Raw genomic sequence first — 15,849 nt, 5'->3', positions numbered from 1 at the left:
GTAGAATTATTGTGTAGCTTCTTTAGTAATTTGAGAGACATAAGGGAAATTTCATTGTACAAATGAGTTTTTACATTAAATTATTTTTTAAAGATTTTATTAGTTATTTTTGGTACTTTTGCGAGTTTCAGACATGGATTGCTCATCAGATCTTATGTGAAATGTGATAGATATATGTGCATCTGTGTTTTTGTTGTTTGTTTTTTGAGACAGGTTTTTCTTTGTAACCTGGGCTGAACTTGCTCTGTAGACCAGGCTGGCCTCAAACTCAGCTATCTCCCTGCCTCTGCCTCCCAAGTACTAGCATTAAAGGCAAGGGCTACCACTACTTGGCCAAATCTGTGTTTTGAAGAAACCTTCAACACTTACTTCTGAGCCCTAGGAACATTAGCTAATCACGTGACCAACTAGAGGGTGGTGGATAAGATTGTAAGGTAGTAAGTATATGTTCAAAAAGATTGCTTCTTACGATTTGGAGCAAATAAGAGTAAGTGGATATGGAATGTAGCAAATTCTTGGTATCTTAAATTAATGCTATACTTGATTTCTCATTATGGGTTGAAGTTTTAAATCTTAAAGGAATTATGACCATAATCTTAAATTGGGAAACCTTTAAGTAATTAAAAGTATCTCACATGTATAATTTAAAAAGTCACAAGTAGAGAATTTTTTAAAATGTGATATTACCCAGTCCTGTTCCCTTCCCCCATTCTCCGACAGGGTTTTTGACTTGTTTGTTATAAAGTAGGGCCTTACTATGCTCTGTACCAGGCAGTCCTGTAACTCGGAGGCGCTCTCATTGCTCTGACTAAAGGTGTACACCACCACACTCATACTTGGACTTTTGTTTTTAACCTCTTTGTTTGTCTTTATTGAATGAAATTCTAGCATTTCTTTTGTGTACTCTAGCAGTTTAGCCCAAGGTTTTACAAAACCAATTTTAAATTATAGCACCTAAGAATATTCATTTGTAGTGGTGATGTAAAGATTTATTTTTATTTTTAAGCATTTGAAGAAATAGAAGTTAAAAGACACACATAAAACATAACAAAATAATTTAATCTCCTGGCAGTTTCCTCAGTTGGAAACTTTTATTGAACCCAGTTTTTCAAATTAATTTTATCCCCTAGGGAACAATGTCAAGTATACTGAGAAAACACAAGTTTAGACCAATATGGAATGATTCTTAACCATCTTCTTGTGTTTATTGCAGGCCTTTTTAGAAATGGCTTCTGAAGAAGCTGCTGTTACTATGATAAATTATTACACTCCTGTTACTCCTCATCTTCGAAGTCAGCCTGTTTATATCCAGTATTCCAATCACCGAGAACTTAAGACTGACAATCTGCCTAATCAGGCTGTAAGTATTATAGGCATCTGTAAGAATAATTATACAAATATGTGGTATTATAATTTAAAATTAACTTTCTATACTTCAGAGAAGAACTACTATATATTTTTCTCCCTTTTAGTATACTTTATGAGGATTTCATATGTGTATGTAATTTGTTCTTAAATGTTTGAAATTAAAAATAGTTTTGTTTGGAAACTTTGGAAGTTGTAGTGTTAGAAATGACACTGGGCTGTGCATGGGTAACATTCTTGTGATTCTAGAAGGAGGACGCTGAACTACTCAGGGAAACTTTCTCAAGAAAAGCAAGAAGTAACCCTCCCCCCCTCAAAAACAAACAAACAAACAAACCTGTTTTCATAATTAAGATAAAATCGTGTACCTCCTAAAGTGAGAAATATGAAAAAGGTGCTGGAAATAGCTGCATTTACACTTGCTTTGAGAGAAGTCAAAAGCCTTGAGTTTGCCTTCCAGGGTCCTTTGTGTGTGTTTGTTAAGAACTCTCCCAGTAACTGCATCCTAGCCAGGAGTAGTTCTCTGTTGAGAGGTTAGGGAGGCAGTTTAAGATGTCAAGAATTGCTCAGAATTTTCCTTTAAATGAGTTTTGACTCCTCAAGTGAATGTGGAATAGCCTAACAACATAATGCTTTTATTTCTGGTTTTTATTTTGATATGGTTCATGATGAGTCTTTTGTATCTTTCCGGGTTCATTTTAAGTGGTTAAATAGAAATTTGATTTAACATGGAAAAAAAAAACTTGTCTACAAAGCAAGTGTATTTTTAAAAAGTGTGTGTATCTGTTTGTATGTCTGCCTATTATATGCATGGGTGTTTTGTCTGCATGGATGACTGTGTGAAGGTGCCAGATGCCCTAGAACTGGAGTTATAGACAGTGTAAGCTGTCATGTGGGGACTGTGAATTGAACCCAGGTCCTCTAGAAGAGCAGCCGGTGCTCTTCACCACTGAGCCATATCTCCAGCACTGTGTACTTTATTTTTTTTTTAATCTTTTAAAATTGAATATAATTATTTCACTTTCCTCTTTTCTTCTTTCTTCAGACCCTCCCATTTCCCACATTCCCTCTCAAATTTACAACTGCTTTTTCTTTTATTATTATTATTATTATTATTATTATTATTATGCATATCCTTTTATTATTATCCATCCTCAACTTTACACACAGGATTTCTCTGTGTAGCTTGCTGATTCTGTTTAGTGTTGCTTCTGTGTATATGATTTCAGGGCTGGCCACCTGGTACTGGATAACCAATTTGAATACTCACCTCCAGGGAAGGCCAATTCTCCCTTGCTCAGCTGTTATTAATTGGTGGCTCTTTGTTTAAGAGGAGAGACATGTGAGGTTTCTCTCTACCAGTTTAGCATGTTTATCTATGGGTGTTGCTCTTGTTTAGGCAGCCATATGTTGAGGTGTAGGTCTCATGGATGTGGCTTCTCTGTCATTTCTAGGAGATACAGTCTCAACAGACTTCCTGTCTTCTGGCTTTCAGTCTCTTTCCCCCTCCTCCTATGATGTTCTTGAGCCTTGGATGCAGGAGTTGTAGATGTATATCATTGGTGCTGGGCCCCTGACCCAGTTGTTCTCTGAATTTTGATCAGGTATGGTTTTCTGTAATGGTCTCCATCGGGAACAAAGTGAAGCTTCTTTGATGAAAGGTGGTCTGTGGGTATAAGGATAAGTATTTAGGTTAAAAGTATTGGTGAGATCAGGAACTCACAGCCCATAACTAAACATAATAAAAGTAATATACAGCAAACCAATAGCCAACATCAAACTAAATGGAGAGAAACTTGAAACGATCTCACTAAAATCAGGGACAAGACAAGGCTGCCCTCTCTTCTCCTATCTATTCAATATAGTACTTGAAGTTCTAGCCAAGCAATTAGACAACAAAAGGAGATCAAAGGGATACAAATGGGGAAAGAGGAAGGCAAGATATCACTAGTTTCAGATAATATGATAGTATATATAATATACCCTTAAAATTCTACCAGAGAACTCCTACAGCTGATAAACAACTTCAGCAAAGTGGCTGGATGTAAAATTAACTCTAACAAATCAGTAACCTTCCTCTACTCAAAGAATAAATGGGCTGAGAAAGAAACTAGGGAAATGATGTCCTTCGCAATAGTCACAAATAATATAAAATATCTTGGTGTGACTCAAACCAAACAAGTGAAAGATCTGTATGACAAGAACTTCAAGTCTCTGAAGAAAGAAATCGAAGACCTCAGATGAAAAGATCTCCCATATTCATGGATCAGCAGGATTAACATAGTAAAAATGGCCATCTTACTGAAAGCAATCTATAGATTCAGGGCAATCCCTATCAAAATTTCAACTCAATTCTTCACAGAGATAGGAAGAGCAATTCTCAAATTCATCTGGAGTAACAAAAACCCAGGATATCGAAAACTGCGCTCAACAATAAAAGAACTTCTGGGGGAATCACCATCCCTGACCTCAAGCTGTACTACAGGGCAGTAGTGATAAAAACTGCATGGTATTGGTACAGAGACAGGCAGGTAGATCAACAGAATAGAATTGAAGACCCAGACACTGATGGTCACTTGGTCTTTGACAAAGAAGCCAAAACCACCCAGTGGGAAAAAAAGACAGCATTTTCAACAAATAGTGCTGGTTCAACTGGCAGTTAGCATGTAGAAGAATGAAAATCCATCAATTCTTATCTCCTTGTGCAAAGCTCAAGTCCAAGTGGATCAAGGACCTCCACATCAAACCAGATACACTGAATCTAATAGACGGGGAAGAGCCTTGAACACAGGGGGAAATTTCCTGAACAGAACACCAATGGCTCATGCTCTAAGATCAACAGTAGACAAATGGTATTTTATAAAATTGAAAGCTTCTATAAGGCAAAGGACAAAATGGCAACCCACAGATTGGGAGAAGATCTTTACCAACCCTATATCCAATAGAGGACTAATATCTAAAATAGACAAAGAACTCTAGAAGTTAGATTCCAGAGAACCAAATAACCCTCTTATAAAATGGGGAACAGAGCTAAACAAAGAATCCTCAACTGGAGAATCCTGAATGTGTGAGAAGCAGTTAAAGAAATGTTCAACATCCTTAGTCATCAGGGAAATGCAGATCAAAACTTCCCTAAGATTCCACCTTACACAAGTCAGAATGGCTCAGATCACTCAGGTGACAGCAGATGCTGACAAGGATGTGGAGAAAGGGGAACATTCCTCCATTGCTGGTGGGACTGCAAGCTGGTAAATCTACGTTGGAAATCAGTCTGGGTGTTTCTCAGAAAATTGGGCATAGTACTACCTGAGGACCCAGCTATACCATTCCTGGGCATATAACCAGAGGATGCTCCAACATATAACAGACACATGCTCCACTATGTTTATAGCCACCTTATTTTTAATAGCCAGAAGCTGGAAACAACCCAGAATTCCCTCAACAGAAGAATGGATACAAAAAATATGGTACATTTACACAATGGAGTACTACTTGCTATTAAAAACAATGACTTTATGAAATTTGCAGGCAAATGGATGGAACTAGAAAATATCATCCTTGGACTGGAGAGGTGGCTCAGTGGTTAAGTGGCTCTTCCAGAGGTCCTGAGTTCAATTCCCAGCAACCTCATGGCTCACAACCATCTGTAGCCATATGACAGTGTACTCATATACATTAAATAAACTCTTTAAAAAAATATTATCTTGAGTGAGATAACCCAGACACAAAAGAACACATATGGTATGTACTCACTGATAAGTGGATATTAGCCACAAAACTCAGAATACCCATGATACAACCCACAAACCATATGGAGCTTAAGAAGAAGACCAAAGTGTGGATGCTTCAATCTTACATAGAAGGGGGAACAAAATAATGACAAGAGGTAGAGGGATGGAGGGACCTGGGAGGGAGAGAAAAGAAGGAGGGGGAAAGAGGGGCAGGCAGGGTTAGGTATTAGAAGGGATAGGAGAGAAGTACCAGAGGGTCAGAAAGTTGAATAGAAATGTGTAGCAGTGGGAGGTAGGGAATTGGGGGTAGCCACTAGAAAGACCCAGATGCCAGGAAAGCAAGAGGCTCCCAGGTCCAACAGGGATGGCTTTAGCTGAAATATGCAACAGAGGGGAGATAAAACATGTAGAGACGCCTCCAGTAGATAGGCATGGCCCCCAGTTGAGGGATGGGGCCACACACCCATCTCAAAATTGTTAACCCAGAAATGTTTCTGTCCAAATGAAAGACAGTGTGTTAGTTAGGGTTTTACTGCTGTGAACAGACACCATGACCAAGGCAACTCTTATAAGGATAGCATTTAATTGGGGCTGGCTTACAGGTTTAGAGATTCAGTCCATTATCATCCAGGTGGGAACATGGCCGCATCCAGGCAGGCATGGTGCAGGAGAAGCTGAGAGTTCTACCTCTTCATCTGAAGGCTGCTAGCAGAATATTGAATTCCAGGCAGCTAGGAGGAGTGCCCTAAAGCCCACACCCACAGTACCACGCCTACTCCCAACAAGGCCACATCTACTCCAGCAGGGCCACACCTTATTACAGTGCCACTCCATGGGCTGAGCATATATAAACCATCACAGACAGGAACAAAAAATGGAAAGGAGATTGAAGGAAAGGCCATCCAAAGACCACCCCCACCTAGGGATCCATCCCATCTGCAGACACCAAACCCTGAAACTTGCTGATGCCAAGAAGTGCTTGCTAACAGGAGCCTGGTATGGCTGTTCCCTGAAAGGTTCTACCAGCACCTGACCAATAAACACAGCCAGCCATCGAACTGAGCCCGGGATCCCAATGGAAGAGCTAGGAGGACTGAAGGAGCAAAGGGGCTTGCAACCCCATAGGAAGAACAATATGCAACGTTTTTTTAAATATAAAGAGAATTTTTCATGTATTCTTGCTCTAGGGCAAGATTTCTCCAGCTTTTTTGTCACGTTGAATGTTATGGGAACTGCATTTATAAAATTATTAGAACTTTCTACATTAATACAGGAACATTTCCTGTACATAATCCTTGTTTTAGGGCATAATGACATGTTTCATTTGGGGGGGGGGGATCAAATTGAGAGCCTTAAGCATGCTAAGCAGGTACTATACTGTTGAGCTATAGCTCAGACTATTAGAGTTCTTCAATGAAAATTGTTTTTATAGATTGCAAATAAGAAACCTGTTCATGGTTAAACATTTAAGCAATTTAGAAAAATATGAAGAAAAATGCAAGCATCTGTTTGAACAGAGATAATGAATATTGGTGCTAATATTCTATTAATTCTTCTGTTGTGCTGTATATGTAACTATATACAAGTGAAATCCTGGTGTGTGAAGTGTTTTTGCTCTTACTCTGCAATATATATTATGGACATTGTTCTGCAGCAAGAGACATGCTTGTGGATGTTTAATGACCACTCTTACTCCTTTGATAGAAGACCTATATATAGTCCTGGTTTTTGATAAGCACTGAACTGTTTTTCCTATTTTAAAGGTTTTATAAACAGTACTGCAATAATACATTTTGGCACACATAAAACCTTATCTTACTAGATGAAATTCCTGGGTTCAAGCATATGCATGTTTTAATATCTATCCTGATTGATTTCTGTATTTAATGTCATTAAATACTTTTTAAAACCTTATGTGCATGTGCTCATGCACAATGTATTCATGTTTGTTTGTCTTTTTTTGTTTTTTGTTTTTCGAGACAGGGTTTCTCTGTGTAGCTCTGGCTGTCCTGGAACTCACTCTGTAGACCAGGCTGGCCTCGAACTCAGAAATCGCCTGCCTCTGCCTCCCAAGTGCTGGGACTAAAGGCGTGCGCCACTACTGCCCGGCATGTTTGTATGTCTTAAGTGTGGGGAATAAATGTGTGACTCTTATGTGTAGAGATCAGAGGACACCTTTGGGTGTCATTCTTGCTTTCCACCGTGTTTGAGACTATGTTGTTTGACACTGTGAACTCCAGGCTCGCTGACTCTTGAGTTTCTGAGGACTCTTGTCTTCACCTGCACATGGGCTTAGGAGCATAGGGCTATGGCGGTACTTGTGCAGCTTTCATGCAGTTCCAGGGACTCAAGTCCTCATGCTTGCATTGCAGCAGATGCTTTTAGCTGATGAGCCATCTCTCCAACTCTCAAAACACACATAACAAATTCGTCTTTAAGTCATCTGTAAGTGTACATTTTAATGGTTGTTAAGGACAATCATTAACTCATCTCTCTTTGGAACTTTTCTCCTGTGGTAAACTGAAATTCCTTGTCTGAAATAACAGCTTTCCATTTCCTCTTTCTTTGGCCTCTGTCAACTGCCATTCCACTATCAGATTATGACTTTGTGTTTGGGTAATTGAAAAATTATTTTTAGATATTGGTAACTTCCTTCAAGATGGTCATATCATTTCATACCATGTTCCAACATAACATTAAGATAAAAAACGAAACTTCTAATATTTAAAAAATGTATTTATAAGTGTATGCATGTATGGATATGGCATGCCTGGTGCCCATGGACATCAGAGGAAAACAGTTGCATGGATGGTTGTGCCACTGTGTGGGTGCTTACAAACCCAACCCAGGTTCTCTCCAAGAGCAACAGGCACTCTTAACAACTCAGCCCTCTCTCCAGCCCCTCTCCCACTATTTTGATTGCTTCTGGTTTGATATTCAAGTCTTTGTTCTCTTGGATTTTTTTGTTTTACATATGTGATATCTATATGATACATGTGATATATATTATTATAAAGGTAGCACTTTATTCCTCCTAATAGCAAGAAAAGTTTCTTCTGGTTTATTTAATAACCCATTTGTTAAACTACTGATATGAGACATATCCTATTTTCATATCATACCCTTTCTGCATGCTTACAATATGCATTTATATACACTTGTTAATAAGTGTATGTTAACATTCTGTGTTCATGAATTCTGTTCACTTAGAGTGAACTGCAAATCTAGCTTGGACCTGACTTTTCCATCCCTTTTCGACTTTAGTGTATACTGTCAATTTATTGCAGAGCAATATATTATCTCTCCAGAATTGACTGATTATAGTTTTTATAGTTATTTTTGTTAAGTCTTGTTTCCTTTTAAAAATTTTGGATTTTTTTTGGTAAATTTGGAAATAATTAACATACTCTTCTCTGAATCTTTAGTACCAGAAGTTGTTTTGTCTGTTTTTCTATTAAAGTTTTTCAGTAGAATTTAAACATTTTTTTTCATGTAAATCATACAGTTTTCACAGTAGTTTTATTCCTAAGTATGTTAGTATAAATTGCTAGAACAAAAGATAATTTATTAAAAACTTAGAGATTGGATTATGCCAAAGGGAAACTGTGAGAAATTCCAGTTGCTAGGCAACCACAGTCACCCAAATGGCCTAGTTTATTCTTAGATAGCCTTGATTTCATCCCAACACTTTTTTATTCCAAACCTTACACCAGATATAAGTCAAAATGGAAAATACCTGTGTGTGTGTGTGTGTGTGTGTGTGTGCGCGCGCTGCCTCTTTTTTTTCAAAGCCAAGGAATCAGATAGATTCACCCCCTCCCCTTTTTTTTTTTTCTGAGAATCAAGATACCCCAAAGCAAGCATTTGACTCCCAGCTGTGGACACAGTTGTCAAAGGGTCAAGTCCATATGAAGTAGTTTTACATTCTTGCTTTGCTGGAGAACTATAGTTACTAAATATAATTGTGTTGTATAGTTCAACATTTGAACACTTTTTATTTTGGAGTTTTCTTGACTTGTTAGTAGTTTATGAATTTGCAAAAATGACTTTTTAAGGTTTTACCTTTAAAATGTTCTCTAAACAATTATTAAGATGAATACTAAAGACCAGCATATTCACTGTATTCTAGTTGCCATATTCTTAACCTTAGAAATGTATTCTTCAAATCACATAGGTCCCTTTTCTGTTGTGTTTTATTTACTAAGGTAGAGACTCACTTGCTGCTGAGGTTAGGCTGAGCTCACTTGGTAGCCCAGGCTGTCCTTCTACTCCTTTCCTCCTTTATCTCTTGTAAGTGCTGGGATCCCAAGTCTGTGCCACCGAGCTCCCTGGGTACATTGATGTCTTATAGCAGCTATATCTCCCCAGTCTAACTTACTAAAGTCCTTGTGCTTGTTTGATCCTACTGATTTCCATTTCCCTTAGTAATAGTGTAGTCATTCTAGTATTGTTGCCTTAAGTGTCTAAAATTCATCTCCTACAGTAGTAATTTTATTACACCATAATTTTAAGCATCAAATGCATTTTCATCTTCAAACACTGTTTTTCTTAAATGTTTTTGCCTAGTTAAAAATTGCTACTAAGAACTTGGTATCATAGTAGTACATATTTATAATCCCAGCACTAGAGAGGCTGAGGCAACTACACCATGAAATTCTGCCTCAATACAAAACAAAAATCTCAAAATCTTATAATTATAACATGTTTACCATATTTTCAGGTCCCTCCCCTTTGTACTTTCATTTTCAAAAACTCTTCTGCCCTTCCTTTCCCTCCTCCTTTCCTCCCTCTCCTCACTCCTTTCTTTGCCTCTGACCCTCCCCCCTCCATCTTGTAAACTTTTGACCCCATCTTACCCTTTCAGTACTGATATTACAGGTGTGCTCCACTGCACCTCACTTTCAAAGCAGAGCTTTACTTTCTTGCCAGTTGTTTAGAAAGCTTGAGTCAGTGCTTGTGAGCACCAGTGCCGCCTCCTGAATGCTGTGTAGCGAGGAGGACAGTGTGCACTACTAAGTCTCTTATTCTTCTCGAAAAGGGAAAAAGTAAAGAAAGAACAATAACAGCAAGACTAGCAGCAGCAACTACTTGATAGAATTAAAATTAATAGAACGATTATTGACATGAAGTAAAGAAGTGAGAACAAATTTTTTAGTTACACATGCTTTTGATATTAAATCATTTTAATGTGAGAGGAATGCTCATTATGTTTTTGCCTAGATTCTCCAGACTGTTAACACCCAATGCAGAAGTAGTGACTGTGTTTAATTATAAAATTCAGCTACCCAGTTACTGTGTCTGATAGCTGCCATATGGGCCGTATTGTTTTGTTTTGTTCTTTTGTTTGTTTTATAAGACAGTTTTTTCTGTGTGTCCCTGGTTGTTGTGGAACTCACTCTGTGGAATAGGCTGGCCTCAGAATCACAGAGATCTCTATGCTGTGATTAAAGGCTTGAGCCGCCACTGCCATCACTTGAGATACCCAGCTAACTGTCATATTGAACGGGGTAAAATCCAGGCCTTATCACAGGAATCTGTTGGCTGTAAGATAGCACTAATTAATATCTTATACTTCCTAATTTGTGGAGTGTATAGAATAGTTCACATTTAATTCTAAGCCTGTATCTTTTTTTAATTGGCATCACTCACCTCATACACACCAATTAAAGTTTTAAATTGAAGTCTAAGTTGGTTTTCAAACCTGTAAAATCAGTACCATCCTCATTTTCTAATCTTACTGAGAAGCTCAGAATGAAGTAAATGAGGTAGAATGCCATGTTTAAAGCAAACAAAATGTTCTTTTAATTCACATACTGTTTTTTAAAGGTGATGTTGCTTTGGGAACTGAACTTCGGGTTGTTTTGTATTATATGATATGTAAAGAATGTGTTGACACAAAAGAAGTCATTAGATATGCCCTCACTGATAAGTGGATATTAGCCCAGAAACTTGGAATACCCAAGATACAATTTGCAAAATATAAGAAAATCAAGAAGAGGGAAGACCAACGGGTGGATACTTCATTCCTCCTTAGAATAGGGAACAAAATACCCATGAAAGGAGTTACAGAAACAAAGTTTGGAGCTAAGAAGAAAGGATGAACTATCCAGAGACTACCCCACCCAGGGATCCATCCCATAATCAGCCACCAAACCCAGAGAGTATTGCATATGCCAGCAAGATTTTGCTGAAGGGACCCTGGTATAGCTGTCTCGTATGAGGCTATGCCAGTGCCTGGCAAATACAGAAGTGGTTGCTCACAGTCATCTATAGGATGGAACACAGGGCCCCCAATAGAGAAGCTAGAAGCTGCAACCCTAAAGGTGGAATAACAATATGAACTAACCAGTACTCCCAGAGCTCGTGTCTCTAGCTGCATATGTAGCAGAAAATTACCTAGTTGGACATCATTGGGAAAGAGGCCCCTTGGTATTGCAAACTTTATATATGCCCCAGTACAGGGGAATGCCAGAGCCAAGAAGTGGGAGTGAGTGGGTAGGGGAGCAGGGCGGGGGGAGGGTATAGGGAACTTTTGGGATAGCATTTGAAATGTAAATAAAGAAAATATCTAATAAAAAAAAGAATAAGAAAAAAAAGAATGTGTTGACATAAAACCACTATTAAAGGGTTTATAGACTAACTAATATCTTTAAAAGGATCATGTTTTCTTCATCTTGTGTACTAACACTGGAATGGATACAGAGATTAATGTGGCCTGTGCACACGTGCAAATTTGTGAAATGCTTTGTATATTAAAAAAAGATTTTCTTATCCAGGTTGTGGTAGCACACACCTTTAATCCCAGCAATTAGGAGGCAGAGGCAGGAGGATCTCTTGTGAGTTTGAGGCCAGCCTAGTCTGTACAGTGAGTTCCAGGGCTCTGTTGCACAGTGAAACCCTGTTTCAAAAGACAAAAAAAAAGTACTCTAGTTTGTAAGCAAAACATTAAGTGCATAAAATAGAAAAAAAGAGCACATATATAACTGGCCACGGTGCTGCATAGCTTTTCCAGAACTTGAGAGGCAAAGACAATGGGTTCTTTGTGAATTTGAGGCTAGCCTGCTCTACATAGTGAGTTCTAGGACAGCTGGAGCTACATAGTGAGACCCTATCTCAAAAAGGAGTCAAAAGAAAAAAGAACAAATACAAGTGTAAAAACTGGGATTTGTTAAGCATTCAAAAAGTAAAAGGCTTCCAAGTTTGAGAAAGGTGCTTTGTTTAGCAAAGTTCATTATAGCAGGTGCTAAGAACTCAAGCATTTCACACTGTAAAAGTGTAAACAAAAACTAAAAACCAAAATTATTTAAAAATATCAATTCTATGATTAAAATTTCCTAATTGAATATATGAAAATGAAAGACATTAAATTTGTAGAATTGTTTTTATTGTGATGCACATTTTTCAAATTATCACCACTACAACAATATGAACTAACCAGTAGCCCCCAGAGCTGTGTCTCTAGTTGCACATGATAGCCTACTCGGCCATCAGTGGGAGGAGAGGCCCATACAGCTTTTATTGTTTCAGTAATTTTTGCATTTTGGAAAATATAACAAAAATACCACAAAACCAAAATGATTTCACACTTATTTTCTGTTTTTCTTGCCACAGTTCTGAACCAGCTGCTTTTTAGAACACCTTGTTTCATATTAGGAGAAATGTATTAGAGGCTTATTTGTACACTAACACCCTTTGCCAGGTTACCTGAATGACAGGTTAGCCTGATCACACTCTAGACTCAACATACTGGTTCATTGCTTGTCCACCCCATGGACCTCTTCACCTTCCTCAGGCTGTCTCATGACAATGGCTCCCCGTGTCATAGGCTCCCTTCTAACTTCTTGGGCTCAGGCATTCTCAGCCAGCTGCCCCACCTATCTTTATCTGACTCTTCTCATGCTCTTCAGGTGATAGCTGGCATTGAAGCCCCTTACCCCCCAAACAGAAGCACACCATAAATATCGTTTTTTTCTTGTCTGGGTTCAGATTTCCCTTTGCAAGGCAGCTCTGGCCTGTGGTTGTGTCTTACACGCATTCACGCGACCGGCCAGGAAGAACGCAGCAAACTGGAATCTTCTGCGGCAAAAGCTTTATTGCTTACATCTTCAGGAGCAAGAGTGCAAGAGAGCAAGAGCTCTATTGCTTACATCTTTAGGAGCCAGAGCGCAAGAGAGCAAGAGCCAGAGCAAGGGCAAAAGCAAGAGCTTTATTGCTTACATCTTTAGGAGCCAGAGAGCAAGAGAGAGAATGGCGAAACCCCGTCCCCTTTAAGGAGAATTATCCTCCGCCTAGGACGTGTCACTCCCTGATTGGCTGCAGCCCATCGGCCGAGTTGTCATCACGGGGAAGGCAGAGCACATGGGGTGGAGAACTACCCTTGGCACATGCGCAGATTATTTGTTTACCACTTAGAACACAGGATGTCAGCGCCATCTTGTAATGGCGAATGTGAGGGCGGCTTCCCACAGTTGTGCTCCACAGCTTGTTCATGATGTTTCATGGCAGGGAGGCCTACTTCTACTGATGGCCTGCTTTCCTACTGACACCAATCACATTTGTACTTATACTGCCTAAAAGCTTTAGACTTGAATTGTCAAGACTTTGTAATGCACACCTTTAATCCCAGCACTCAGGAAGCAGAAGCAGTAGGTCTCTGTGGGTTTGCGGCTAGACTGATCTACAAAGTGAGTTCCATGACAGCCAAGACAACACAAAGAAACCCCTCACCCCCAACATAATCGTGCTGGGACTAAAAGCATACATAGACCACTGCTCCTAGCTTTTTCATGTAGATTTTAAGGAACAAACTCAGGTCCTCATGCTTACACCACAAGCACTTTATTGATTGAACCATCTCCTGAGCCCCATCTTAAAGAACGAAAGGAAGAAGGAAAGGAAAGGAACAGAAAACTGCTCTTAAACATGGCAAACTTGAGATGTGCATCCAGATCTGTATCCAGGAGTATTTGTATTATGTTGTATGAGCTTCAGGATGTGAACACTGCTTCTGTGATCACGAGTGGTCATTTTTCTTTTTCATGTATTTTTTGCCTTGTTTTCTAGAGAGCCCAAGCTGCACTGCAGGCTGTCAGTGCAGTCCAGTCAGGAAACTTGTCCCTTCCTGGAGCTACTGCAAATGAAGGCACATTGCTACCTGGGCAGAGCCCTGTGCTCCGGATAATTATTGAAAACCTATTTTACCCTGTCACTCTGGAAGTTCTCCATCAGGTAAGGAACAAAATCTTCTGATAGCAAAATCAAACATGGATTTTCCTAACTTTTGATAGTTATTGTCTGTTTTGTAAATTAGATATGATGGCACAGAACTTTAATCCCAGCACTTGGGAGGGAGAGGCAGATGAATCTCTGAATTCAAGGCCAGCCTAATTGCCTAATATACAAATCGAGCTCTAGGATAACCAGAGACCCTATCTCAAAAAAAAAAAAAAAAAAAAAAAAAAGGAAAAAAAATTGTTCTTTACTGATTTGATTCATATTGCCTTTCTATTATTTGCTTGTATAGTGGAAAGAAATTTAGCATCTTGTGTTTTTAAGACCTATGAACTACTGTACTACAACTCATTGTGTAGACCAGACTGGTCTTGAACTCAGAGATCTGTCTGCCTCTGTCTCCCAAGTGCTTGTATTAAAAGTGTGTGTCACTGTACTTGGCCTAACTTGAAGGCCTGGGGTGCAGCTGAGTGGTGTAGGACATGTGGTAGGAAGAGCTTTCGTGCCTGAGTCCTGTTCAATCCCTAATATCAGTAATTATGATAATAATATCAAACATTGGAGGGAAAACGATGAGTAAGAAAATCTAGTTTTAGCCAGGTTTAATAGCACACTTATAATCCTAGCACTTGAGAGGCTGAAACAAGAGGATTTCTACAAAATTAAGTCTACCTCATAGCAAAACCCCATGTCAAGCATAGCTTTGCCATTGCTTTAGTGCTGTGAAAAGACACTATCCAAAGCAACTTGTACAAAAGAAAGCACTTAATTAGGGGTTGCTTACAGTTTCGGAGACTTATTCATTATCATGGCAGGGAACATGGCAGCAGGCAGGAGTGGTGCTGCAAGATAGCTTGGAGCTATATCCTGCCACAGTCAAAGAGACATTGGGAATGGCATGGACTTTTGGAACCCTGGAGCCCACCTCCAGTGATGAACGCACTTTTTCCAACAAGACCACACTCATAATCCATCTAATCCTATGAAAGAATTACACTCCCTGGTAACTAAACATTTAAATATATGAGCCTATGGGCGCCATCTCCTGAGTGTTAGGATTACAGGCTTAATTTTTTAAATAGCTAAACAAGAAAAAAAAAAGAAAGTATAATATCATTGATAAAATCTAGATAGATGTAGTTTCTTCAAAAATTATGTCACCAAAGAATACAACTAATTTATTTTTTTTTTTGTCACTTGCTGTATTTGAATATTTTCAGTTTAAAATTCTGAGGTGGAAGCCAGTGAGATGGCTCATCAGGTAAGAGCACTTGCCTCCTAGCCCAGTAACTTGAGTTAATTCCCTAGGTCCCATATGGCAGGAGAAGAGATCTTACTTCTGAAAGTTTTCCTCTAACTTCCCCACTTGTACTGTTGAACACATGAATGTGTATGCATCCACAGGCACACATATACATAAATACATTTTTTAATTCTGAAGGGAAGATATATATAGTAAACTTCAATATAGACATGCATTTATGATGCGCATTGTGTTAGATAATCACTTGTAATCCAGTAT

General features: G+C 38.8%; 1 protein-coding gene across 5 annotated transcripts in view; it reads left to right on the top strand.

The window, feature by feature from the left end:
- Positions 1-15,849, top strand: part of Ptbp3 (polypyrimidine tract binding protein 3) — a 77,511-nt gene that overhangs the window by 33,745 nt on the left and 27,917 nt on the right. For all 5 annotated transcript variants that reach the window (NM_178164.3, NM_144904.2, XM_006537851.3 and 2 more), the window contains 2 exons: positions 1,214-1,360; positions 14,160-14,324. In NM_178164.3, coding sequence (NP_835458.1) covers positions 1,214-1,360; positions 14,160-14,324 — 312 coding nt within the window. The remainder of the gene's footprint in view (positions 1-1,213; positions 1,361-14,159; positions 14,325-15,849) is intronic.

The sequence above is a fragment of the Mus musculus genome, chromosome 4, assembly GCF_000001635.26.
Source record: "Mus musculus strain C57BL/6J chromosome 4, GRCm38.p6 C57BL/6J".
Classification (NCBI taxonomy): Eukaryota; Metazoa; Chordata; class Mammalia; order Rodentia; family Muridae; genus Mus; species Mus musculus.
The sequence above is the reverse complement of the archived record's forward strand: the minus strand, read 5'-3'. Positions and strand labels throughout refer to the sequence as shown.